Here is a 12500-nt window from a genome sequence, read left to right as displayed (position 1 = left end):
GTCTATACGCGAAACTGCGCATTCCCTATAGCTGTTCATTGAACGGCTGGGGGCCGATAAATAAATTTAAAAAAACATTAAAAAGCCTACACAATATTTGTTTTATTTGAATGGTCTTCAAAATATTTTGCTTTTGTATCATAGGTGACGGCAGGTATCATCTTCAGCCATGGATGATGACTCCCGTGCGTAATCCTTCCAACGTTGGAGAGGCGGCGTACAACCGGGCTCACATCAGGACGCGCGGTGTGATTGAGTGCACATTTGGAATCCTGAAAAGCCGTTTAGATGCCTAGATCGTACCGGTGGGGCAATGTTATACACTCCCCCAAAAGTATGCCAGATCATCGTGCTGCAACTTGCATAACATAAAATGACAATTTTTCCTTTGTTCGTCTTTTTAAATCATTCCACCTCCGTTTGCAGTCTTCCGCGTTTACACACACAAATGGCACTGACTGATTGGGAAATTAAACCCCAAATATGATTTTTTGCTGCAGTCGTGATATTTTTTGGCGAAAGCTGTGAGGCATGCTTTTGAACCTCGTCCGTGAGGCCTTCAAGTTCGCTGTCTGAAAATCGTATCTTTCTTTTTCTGTCTGCCATCGTCCAATGATATGCATACGAGTTGTATGCGCTGTATGCGCAGTATTTATAGTCATTTCCTATATCAGCAGCAAATTGCACTCAGCCGCAAACACCGAATGGGCGTGTTTGCGCTGGGATATTATTAGCGCAATGTCTTTAGTGAATAGGTTTTTAAAACGGAGCACATAGCGGGCGCAACTGACGCGCAATATAATGGTGCAATTAGCGGGCGCAATTTGCTTTAGTGAATTCGCCCCTCAGATTGGGATTCAGCTATAGTCTTATAAGCATGGTAGAGGAAGTGACGTCAATCAGGGACAAACGGTACAGGGAAGTGATGTCATCACTGTCATCACAGTGATGTCTCAGGGAAAATGGTGGTTGTCTATGAGAACGCTCTAAAGAGTGAGTTCACACCAGTGGTAAAATAATCAACTTAAAGAAGATCAATCAAGTACGAAAACATAAAAGAACAAATGGTGTGGGTAACACATTGGTGAGACTGACATTTCATTAACAGATCCTCCCTCTTAAAACAACTATTGTATTTATATTTTGCTACTTATGCACTTTGGCTTTAGCACTAGATTATGCTCTGTCACTTGTTTAGAAAGGAGACGCACTTGTGAGTTCTGGCGAGTTCCCGGCTCCTCCTGTCCACAAGTCGAAGTGTCCTTGATCAAGACACCGAACCCCAAATTGCTCCCAATGAGAAGACTGGCGCCTTGCATGGCAGCTGGCCGACCATTGGTGTGTGGCGTTGTTGTCCGTTCCGTCAGTAAACCCCGTCTCTCTCTCTCTCTCTGACAGGCGGGCCGTACAGCGGCCTGGGCGAGATCGTCCACAGAGAGAGCGTTCCCATGCATACCTTCGCCCGCTATCTGTTCACCTCCCTCCTACCTCACGACGCTGAACTGGCGTACAAGATTGCACTGAGGGCCATGAGGTGAGTCCTTCTCATTTATCATCCCGTTGTGTGTGTGTGTGTGTGTGTTTGTGTGTGCGCGCACCTATGTGTGTGTGTCTATCTATCAATGTCTGTCTGTCTGTACACATCGTGTTTGTGTGTGTGTGTGTGTGCGCGCCCGCACCTGTGTGTGTGTGGGCTTGTGTGTGTGTATCTATCAATGTCTGTCTTCTGTCTGCACACATTGTGTTTGTGTGTTTGTTTGTGTGTGTGTGCGTGTGCGCGTGTGTGTGTGTGTGTGTGTGCGTGCGTGCGTGTGTGTATATGTGTGCTTGTGTGTTCTGCAGACGGAGGCTATGAGTTCTGTTGTTGTTGTGAGTGCGGGGAGCTGGATCAGTGAATATTAATTTGATGAATTAGTCTGTAATTAGCGGTGATAACGAGGAGACTCGTCGGGCCAACGGGGACCGAGCAGCCAGGGGAAAGTGGCGCCGCCCTGGCGAACAAAAGCAACGACCCACCCGTCATTCGCCCTCTCCACGGCTCCGTCTTGCGAGCGGCGCCGGCGGTTAGCGGCAGCGGAGGGATGAGAGCGGCGGTACATCGGCGAGAGAGAGGCAGGCGCAAAAACGAGAACGTGCGGAGGCCCGGACGCCAATGGGCAGTTAACCAGTTAGCGTAGCGTGGATTAAATGGGCAGTTAACCAGTTAGCGTAGCGTGGATTAAATGGGCTTTTGGTAACACCCAGGATGTTGAGCCTGACGTACAGTAGAGCTGGATTCATACTGTACATGTATCCCAGGTTGTGTATGTGTTCTGGCCATGCTCTGCACGCTTGTTTTCTCCTCTGCCTTACCCAAGCACTTTTCCTTAGTCACTCACACACACACACACACACACACACGCACACACACACATGCACGCCCCTCCAGCCCCGGTGTGTGAAACGGGCGATTTAGAATAATGTGGCCACTTATGGGAGCTCCGGGGAGCTTGGGGTGTCTACTCAGCACATAATGAATGTGTGTAATGTAGCGTGTTGTAATATGATAGCATATACCTCTGTGTTCCCACAGGACCCTGGCCAGTTAAACACACGCGCGCACGTATGCACACACACACACACACACACACACGCACACGTACGCACACACACACACGCACACACACTTGCGCACACACACACACACAGGCTAGAAAGACCTGCTTTTAATGGTCCCCTATTACTGCATTGTCATTGATACAGAGAGCCTCTCTTAAACACACACACTGTATAACTGGAGGTGGAACTACAGGAGCTCCCAGTAGAGTCTGAATATCCGGCCCACTGGAAGCGGAAGCGGTGCCGGCGTGTGATGTCATAGCGCTGTATTGCGTGGCACTGCGCTGTGTGACAGGACGCGGTGTTGAGCTGTGTGACAGGACGCGGTGTTGAGCTGTTTGGTGTTGAGCTGTGTGACAGGACGCGGTGTTGAGCTGTGTGACAGGACGCGGTGTTGAGCTGTGTGACAGGACGCGGTGTTGAGCTGTGTGACAGGACGCGGTGTTGAGCTGTGTGACAGGACGCGGTGTTGAGCTGTGTGACAGGACGCGGTGTTGAGCTGTGTGACAGGACGCGGTGTTGAGCTGTGTGACAGGACGCGGTGTTGAGCTGTGTGACAGGACGCGGTGTTGAGCTGTGTGACAGGACGCGGTGTTGAGCTGTGTGACAGGACGCGGTGTTGAGCTGTGTGACAGGACGCGATGTTGAGCTGTGTGACAGGACGCGGTGTTGAGCTGCGTGGTGGCGTTGGCGCAGGTGAGTGACGGCGCGGGGAGGAGCCTGAGAACAGCAACGCGGCCGCTCAACCAATGACTGTGCAGGATGGAAGAACTGAACCTCTCAGACAGACAGATACAACAAACACACTTGTCCCTGAGAGAGAGAGAGAGAGGGAGAAGGAGAGAGAGGAGAGAGAGGAGAGAGAGGAGGGAGAAGGAGAGAGAGAGAGAGAGGAGAGAGAGGAGGGAGAAGGAGAGAGAGTGAGAGAGAGAGAGGAGGGAGAAGGAGAGAGAGAGAGAGAGAGAGGAGAGAGAGGAGGGAGAAGGAGAGAGAGAGAGAGAGAGGAGGGAGAAGGAGAGAAAGGAGAGAGAGGAGGAAGAAGGAGAGAGAGAGAGAGGAGAGAGAGGAGGGAGAAGGAGAGAGAGAGAGGAGACAGAGGAGGGAGAAGGAAAGAGAGGAGAGAGAGAGAGGAGAGAGAGGAGGGAGAAGGAGAGAGAGAGAGAGGAGACAGAGGAGGGAGAAGGAAAGAGAGGAGAGAGAGAAAGATTCCTAGTGTTTGAGGGCCATCACTCTGGAGAGTTGAGCGTCACAGCGTATGCGTGTGAAGTGTGAGTGAACACAACACAATAAGCTCCGCCCCTAGCTGTTGTTATTTAGAGGTCCTCTCAGCAGCAGACCCAGGCAGGCAGGCAGGCAGGCAGGCAGCTCTCTGGGGCCTCCTTCTCCGTGTTCAGTATTCCTGTCACACATGGATTCGGAGGAAACAACCAATTTCTGGACACGGTCAAAGTCAGTTTATTCATCACATACTCCATTCATACAAGTATGGCGGGCAGTGAAATGTTGGTGTTGTTGTTGTGTTGCTGTTGTTGTTATTGGTGTTGTGTGCTCCGGTGAAACTGCTTTGGCAGCTCGCTCCACTCTGTGCTCTTGAGACGACGACCTGGCGTATTTTTGGCTTTGAGTTCCCACATACGCGCTAGTACTTCCTGTCAGCCCAGAGGTGTGTCTCCTCGTCTCCCACGGGGTCAGGACAGATGTAGTCTCGCATATCCAGACCTATCTCCACACTTCTACATATCCAGACCTATCTCCACACTTCTACATAACCAGACCTATCTCCACACTTCTACATAGCCAGACCTATCTCCACACTTCTACATAGCCAGACCTATCTCAACACTTCTACATTTCCAGACCTATCTCCACACTTCTACATAACCAGACCTATCTCCACACTTCTACATAACCAGACCTATCTCCACACTTCTACATAACCAGACCTATCTCCACACTTCTACATAACCAGACCTATCTCCACACTGTTACATATCCAGACCTATCTCCACACTTCTACATATCCAGACCTGTCTCCACACTTCTACATAGCCAGACCTATCTCCACACTTCTACATAACCAGACCTATCTCCACACTTCTACATAGCCAGACCTATCTCCACACTTCTACATATCCAGACCTGTCTCCACACTTCTACATAGCCAGACCTATCTCCACTCTTCTACATATCCAGACCTATCTCCACACTTCTACATAGCCAGACCTATCTCCACACTTCTACATATCCAGATCTATCTCCACTCTTCTACATATCCAGACCCATCTCCACTCTTCTACATAACCAGACCTATCTCCACACTTCTACATAGCCAGACCTATCTCCACACTTCTACATAACCAGACCTATCTCCACACTTCTGCATATCCAGACCCATCTCCACACTTCTACATAACCAGACCTATCTCCACACTTCTGCATATCCAGACCTATCTCCACACTTCTACATAACCAGACCTATCTCCACACTTCTGCATATCCAGACCTATCTCCACACTTCTACATATCCAGACCTATCTCCACACTTCTGCATATCCAGACCCATCTCCACACTTCTACATAACCAGACCTATCTCCACACTTCTACATAGCCAGACCTATCTCCACACTTCTACATATCCAGACCTGTCTCCACACTTCTACATAGCCAGACCTATCTCCACTCTTCTACATAACCAGACCTATCTCCACACTTCTACATAACCAGACCTATCTCCACACTTCTACATAGCCAGACCTATCTCCACTCTTCTACATATCCAGACCTATCTCCACACTTAGTTTACGCTGTGCCAGGGCCAGAGACAGGTCTGGCTGGACATATTACCATTCTGCAATAGGGGGGGGAAAACGCAGTATTTCTTTAAACCAATCACAGTCGTCTTGGGCGGAGCCAGCCCCGGACGCAGCGACGGTGCTCTTGCAAAATAGTCTGGATCGAATCTGATTGGTGCCGAGAGAATCTGTGAGCCTGTGAGGCAGAGCACAGAGAGCCTGTGAGGCAGAGCAGAGAGGAGAGGAGCGGATGGAGGGCTGCCGGGGAAGTGAGCAGTGTTTACTGAGCGAAGAGGAAGAACCTGGAGGTAGAGAGTTCAGCGGTCCGGCTGACGTTCCCCAGAGACCCGAGGATGGAGGAGACGGTTCTTGTAGCGGAGGCGTGCGTGAGCGCACGTGGAATGTGCACACGTCCTACGCATATGCTTCTTTTTTTAGGTTTACCCCACGCAACTTTCCATTCGCCCAACGTGTGAAGAACACAGTAGAACGTGTCAGAACCCCCGGGTGTCTCCGTACACCGGGCCCCCGGCGACCCCCGACCCCCGTCACCATCATCGCCCTTGAACACCTCCGGCGTGAAAAGTCTCAGAGCAACCCCCCCCGCTCTGCCCTTACAGGGCGCCATTCGACTCCGCAGCTCCGCCCCCCTCAACCCTCTTCCCTTCCACAGCCCCGCCCCTCACTGACATGTGATAGCTAACTCCCCCTTTAATGGACTCATGTGCAGGCTGAGTGTTGGCTAAGTGTTGCTGGGGAGAAATAGGGCCTGGCTTTTGAGTGCAGGCAGTAACCCAAATGTGAAGGGTTTACAGACAGCGCTGTTGTTATATTGGGGCGGGGGGGGGGGGGGGGGTCGTAAGGCTTACATAGTCGTTGCTTGTGCAGGTTCCAAAGGTGTCATACAAGTTGTTGTTTTTTTTTGGGGGGGGGGGTACAGTGAAAGAATGCTGCTATAGGATTAACTTTTCCCCTTTCATGTTGTATTTTCCTCCTAGAGCAGATTGTGAGCAGGTTGCTTCTGGAGCTCAGCCTGACTGGCAGCCAGTCTGCACGGAGCAAACAAAGGCAGGAATGTTGATGAGGCCTCCATCTTTTCGCCAGGGCCTTTTTTTGCTTTGCTACACTCCAGGAATCTTCCAGAATCCCCCAGTGTTCCGGAGCTTTTAGCAGCTCTTTAGATGTGTTTGGAATGAATCCCTTGTTGCTATGGCATCGGAACATCTCCGTTTCACACCGAGTCTCGGTGTTCACGCTTGCGCGCTTCTCGCCTCTTTCTGCCACCTTTATTTGAGGAAGTGTGTGTGCCCATTTCTGCCCCTTGGGGGCAGACGGCCTCAGACAGAACTGCTGCTGGAACTCAGGCGTCTATGCTAGCGAATGCACTCTGCTCTGAAACAGAACTTCTCTAGGTTTGCTAGGATGTATTGTGAGATGGGTAGGCGTATCGTTGGAAAACGCATGTGTATGTTTGTGTATTCTTGTGTGCATAGGTCTGTGTGTGTGTGTGTGTGTGTGTGTGTGTTCCTGCCTGCGTAGGTCTCTGTGACCACATATGCATGTGTGAGCACGTGTGTATTCTTGTTTGTGTGTGTGTGTGTGTGTGTGTGTGTGTGTGTGTGTGTGTGTGTGTGTGTGTGTGTGTGTGTGTGTGTGTGCGTGCGTGCGTGCGTGCGTGCGTGTGTGTGTTTGTGTGTGTTGGCATGTGTTTGATGTGTGTCCAATCTCGGAGGGCTGGAAGGTGAATTCCTTAATTTCCCCAAGGAGTCAATTAGCTTTGTGATTGGTGGAGAGCCGCCCAGGTTCCTCCTGTCTTCTGAGGGCTGGGAGACCTTTGAAACGGGGTCTGGGAGGAGAGGCGCCGGAATCTGAGATGAGCTGTCCACCGCGGCGATGGGATCTAGTCTCTGTAATGAGAGAGAGAGAGAGAGAGAGAGACTAGAACCAGAGAGTGACTCCTCTATTTACACTGGCAGGTGTTCTAGGCCCACGACTTCATTAAGACCAATTAAAGTGAGGAAGTGCTAATTGTGCTGGAGGTATGTCTGTCTGCTAATTAAGAAGCAGGTTTTGGAGTAAATGGCAGGAATCTGCTAACATCAGTCCCCTTATGAACGACCGCCGGAGCCTTGCAGGCAGACGGGCGATAATGAAGACAGCGTCTTTTCATCTGGCAGTCTTTCATGTCGGGAGACGCGGCTTTTCATGTGCGCGACTTGTCCTCTCTGGTCTTTCTGACTGGTCCTCTCTGGTCTTTCTGACTGGTCCTCCCTGGTCTTTCTGACTGGTCCTCCCTGGTCTTTCTGACTAGTCCTCCCTGGTCTTTCTGACTGGTCCTCCCTGGTCTTTCTGACTGGTCCTCTCTGGTCTTTCTGACTGGTCCTCCCTGGTCTTTCTGACTTGTCCTCTCTGGTCTTTCTGACTGGTCCTCTCTGGTCTTTCTGACTGGTCCTCCCTGGTCTTTCTGACTAGTCCTCTCTGGTCTTTCTGACTGGTCCTCCCTGGTCTTTCTGACTGGTCCTCCCTGGTCTTTCTGACTGGTCCTCCCTGGTCTTTCTGACTGGTCCTCCCTGGTCTTTCTGACTGGTCCTCCCTGGTCTTTCTGACTGGTCCTCCCTGGTCTTTCTGAATGAGTGCTTCTGGTCTTTCTGAATAAGAGTGTTTATGGAACTTGATATCTCTAGGCTACTTTGGATTGTTTGTGTGTCTATCTCTGTGAAATGACGCTATTGTGTGTGTTGTGTGTGTGTGTGTGTGTGTGTGTCCTGTCTCTGTGTTCAGGTTACCCGTGTTGGAGTCGAGCACTTCGTCGGGGGACCTGTCGCGGCCTCATCACATGGTGTCCGTGGTGCCCAACCGCTACCCGCGCTGGTTCACCCTCAGCCACATAGAGTCCCAGCAGTGTGAGCTGGCCTCCACCATGCTCACCGCAGCCAAAGGTACACACACACACACACACACACGCACACACACACACACTCTCTCTCACTCTGTAGGCACCTTTCCGAAAACCCATTTGAACGTGTGGTGCGGGCGCTGCTCCCCCAGGTGACGGCCGTAAGCTGGAGACGGTGCTGGAGTCCATCCAGAAGAACATCCACTCGTCGTCGCACATCTTCAAGCTGGCCCAGGACGCCTTCAAGATCGCCACGCTCATGGACAGCCTGCCGGACATCACGCTGCTCAAAGTCTCCCTGGAGCTGGGCTTACAGGTAACACACACACACACACACACACACACCACACACCACACACCACACACCACACACCACACACCACACACACACTTACAGGTCCCGTAGGTGGACAGACAAACACCATCATGTTTACTCCCTCTCACTCCCACTGGCTCCGGCACTCAATTCCTTTGTTTTTTTCGTTGATCCTTCCTTAACCGCCCTCCTCCACACCCCTCCCTCTCTCTCCCTCCCTCCCTCCCTCCCTCTCTCTCTCTCTCTCTCTCTCCCTCTCTCTCTCTCTCTCTCCCTCCCTCTCTCTCTCTCTCTCTCTCTCTCTCCCTCCCTCTCTCTCTCTCCCTCCCTCCCTCCCTCTCTCTCTCTCTCCCTCCCTCCCTCCCTCCCTCCCTCTCTCTCTCTCCCTCCCTCCCTCCCTCCCTCCCTCTCTTTCTCTCTCTCTCCCTCCCTCCCTCTCTCTCTCCCTCCCTCTCTCTCTCTCCCTCCCTCCCTCCCTCCCTCCCTCCCTCCCTCTCTCTCTCTCTCTCTCTCCTTCCCTCCCTCCCTCTCTCTCTACTTCCCTCTCCCTCCCTCTCTCCCTCTCTCCTTCCCTTCCTCTCTCTCTCCCTCCCTCTCTCTCCCTCCCTCCCTCCCTTCCTCTCTCTCTCCTTCCCTCCCTCCCTCCCTCTCTCTCTCCTTCCCTCTCCCTCCCTCTCTCCCTCTCTCCTTCCCTCCCTCTCTCTCTCCCTCCCTCCCTCTCTCCCTCCCTCCCTCTCTCTCTCCTTCCCTCCCTCCCTCTCTCTCTCCTTCCCTCTCTCTCCCTCCCTCCCTCCCTCCCTCTCTCCCTCCCTCTCTCCCTCTCTCCTTCCCTCCCTCTCTCTCTCCCTCCCTCCCTCTCTCTTCCCCTGGTTTCTCAGGTGATGAGGATAACTCTGTCCACGTTGAACTGGAGGAGGAGGGAGATGGTGCGCTGGTTAGTGACCTGTGCCACAGAAGTAGGTCAGTACAGAGACCGGGCCTCCATTCCCTCATATACAGACTAGTAGTCAAGTACACTTCTTAAGTGGGTTCACATATTCACCAGCACAATGGTGTTGGGTGTGAGTGGGTGTTTCGATGTTTTGGCTTATTTTGATTTTTTCTCATTTTCTTTCTTCTACCTGTGTGTGTGTGTGTGTGTGTTACGTATGCACATATCCGTGTGTGTGCGTATGTGTGTGTGTGTGTGTGTGCGTACCACAGGTGTGTACGCGCTGGACAGCATCATGCAGAGCTGGTTCAGCCTGTTCACCCCCACCGAGGCCACCAGCATCGTGGCCACCACCGTGATGTCCAACAGCACCATCGTCCGGCTGCACCTGGACTGCCACCAGCAGGAGAACCTGGCGTCCTCGGCCCGCACGCTGGCGCTGCAGTGCGCCATGAAGGACCCTCAGAACTGCGCCCTGTCCGCCCTCACGCTCTGCGAGAAGGACCACATCGCCTTTGAGACGGCGTACCAGATCGTGCTGGACGCGGCGTCCACCGGGATGAGCTACACGCAGCTGTTCACCATCGCCCGCTACATGGAGCACCGCGGCTACCCCATGAGGGCGTACAAGCTGGCCACGCTCGCCATGGCGCACCTGAACCTGAGCTACAACCAGGACACGCACCCGGCCATCAACGACGTGCTGTGGGCGTGCGCGCTCAGCCACTCGCTGGGCAAGAACGAGCTGGCCGCCGTCATCCCCCTGGTGGTGAAGAGCGTGAAGTGCGCCACGGTGCTGTCGGACATCCTGCGGCGCTGCACGCTGACCACGCCGGGCATGGTGGCGCTCCACAGCAGGCGGACCTCCGGGAAGCTGATGTCGCTGGACAAGGCGCCGCTGCGGCAGCTGCTGGACGCCACCATCGGCGCCTACATCAACACCACGCACTCGCGGCTCACGCACATCAGCCCGCGCCACTATGGGGAGTTCATCGAGTTCCTGGGGAAGGCGCGCGAGACGTTCCTCATGGCGCACGACGGACACATCCAGTTCACCCAGTTCATAGACAACCTCAAACAGATCTACAAGGGCAAGAAGAAACTGATGATGCTGGTGAGGGAGAGGTTTGGCTGACGGGGGCGGGGGGGGGGGGGCTCTCCGCTGCTCTAGTCGTCTTTCCTCCTCCGGACTTCTGATGGACACGTACACGGGGAGGGAGAGAGAGAGAGAAATAAGTTGAAGAGAAAAAAAAAACTCGACAGAGCCACACATGGTATTATCGTTCTTGCTGTTGTTATTGTTGTACACATTATTATTATTATTATAATTATTATTATTATTATTACTACTATGTGTACAGAAGTGTTTTATTTTCAGAAGAGAGGACATTTTTGTCATGTTGTGAATGTCGTTTGTAGGTTTCTTCACCTGTGCAAGAGAGGAAGAGGAGGATGAGTAAAATGGCGTTGTTTTTTATTTTTTTTAAAGATCAGCATCATTGTTTTATTTTTTTATGTTGGTTCATACGGAGTTTATTTTGTCCAGTGGCTGACGCCCTCGTACGATAACGCTCGCGCTAAAACCTTGCATCGATAGCCTCCCTCAAAGAGAGATACTATGGCTTTAACCCACACGGAGCACCTCCCTCCTGCCCTCTAGGGGCGATAGTAAGCACTGCAGTGCTCGGCCTGGCCAGGAGGAAGCCCGCGGCAGCATTTCTGTTGACTTAGCAGCACTTGGAAAGCCAGTAGCTCTCTATGGGTCCTAGGCATTAGTAACATTACACAACCATGCTCTTCTCTCTCTCCTGTTGTTGTTCTAACCCCACAGCAGATATGTTGTTCAGTATCTCTATCTGGTCCTGCTGCCTGGTAGACGAGGATGCTTAATATTACTAGCATTAGTAGTATTAATAGTCATTTGATTTGAAATGACTTCGTTTTGCAGCCAGATGTAACCTGAAACTGACAGGGAGCCAGCCAGCCTGTTAAAGTGTGCTAGTTCTTGGTTAGGGAGAGAAGATGACCTCATATAGTATCTTCTCCCCCTCGGTCAGTTGGTGAAGGACCATGGTGTCTAGGACAGGAGGAGCCCTGTGGGAGACCACGTAGATCAGGGTCTGTTTCCTGCCCCGAGTGCAACCTAGCTGCAACGACAACTGGCTGTAACCGGTTCCTACTTCCTAGTTCCCTGTGGTACTGATAGCTGCAGAACTGGGCCCGAACCATATCAGACCGCGCATAGAACCGTAGAACCCAGGTCCCAGCTCTGATTCTCTGTGGGGGAACCTTCGGTGACTGTCAACAGAATGTTCTCAGGGATTTCTCAAACAGGAAAAGGACAAAGGAACGACCACAGGACAAACCAACGGGACACGAGCGAGCATTAATGTACTGTGTATATAAACGATAGTGAAATGTCTGGATATGGAGGATCTGAAAGTATAATATGTTAACTAATTTATACAGAGTATTCTATGTAATGTGAAATACTTGAAGCCGCTGTAGCTCTCTCTCATTCTCTCTCTCTCTCTCATTCTCTCTCTCTCTCTCTCTCTCTCTCATTCTCTCTCTCTCTCATTCTCTCTCTATGTCTTTTTTCTACAGTATCTTTTATTTTTATTTTTACACAACATATCAGAAGGGTGAGATGAACCTTGCCTATGGTTGGCTGGGCTCACGAGCATTAGTAGTGTCTGTTATAGAGCCACTGAATCAGTCTACATCACACCAGTCAGAGACACAGTTTGACTTGCAATGTATACAAGTTTGTTAGTCGTGGAACATATCAGAAAACGCTGTTGTTTTTGCGGAGATGGGCTCGACGTCACAAACGAATGCTAGCTGCCCTACTGGTGGGCCCAACGTGTTACAGTATTAACCTCCATGGCCGCCCCGACCCCCACATGACCTGCTTGCCAAAGTGTTTCTCTGCTGTAGCAGTCCCCATCCTGGCTGAGGCCACG

General features: G+C 51.8%; 1 protein-coding gene across 1 annotated transcript in view; it reads left to right on the top strand.

Moving 5' to 3' along the window:
- The window catches only part of LOC311324594 (zinc finger SWIM domain-containing protein 6-like), a gene marked incomplete at both ends in the record, with an annotated part of 40200 nt that extends 29531 nt beyond the window's left edge, over positions 1-10669 (top strand). Inside the window, 5 exon segments of the mRNA XM_084457077.1 lie at positions 1399-1534; positions 8173-8330; positions 8440-8603; positions 9482-9563; positions 9807-10669. Of these exon segments, the coding sequence (XP_084313203.1) occupies positions 1399-1534; positions 8173-8330; positions 8440-8603; positions 9482-9563; positions 9807-10669 (1403 nt within the window).
- Between the last annotated feature and the right edge of the window lie 1831 nt (positions 10670-12500).

The sequence above is a fragment of the Borostomias antarcticus genome (assembly GCF_949987555.1).
Source record: "Borostomias antarcticus genome assembly, chromosome: 23".
Classification (NCBI taxonomy): Eukaryota; Metazoa; Chordata; class Actinopteri; order Stomiiformes; family Stomiidae; genus Borostomias; species Borostomias antarcticus.
This window is presented reverse-complemented; position numbering and strand designations above follow the sequence as displayed.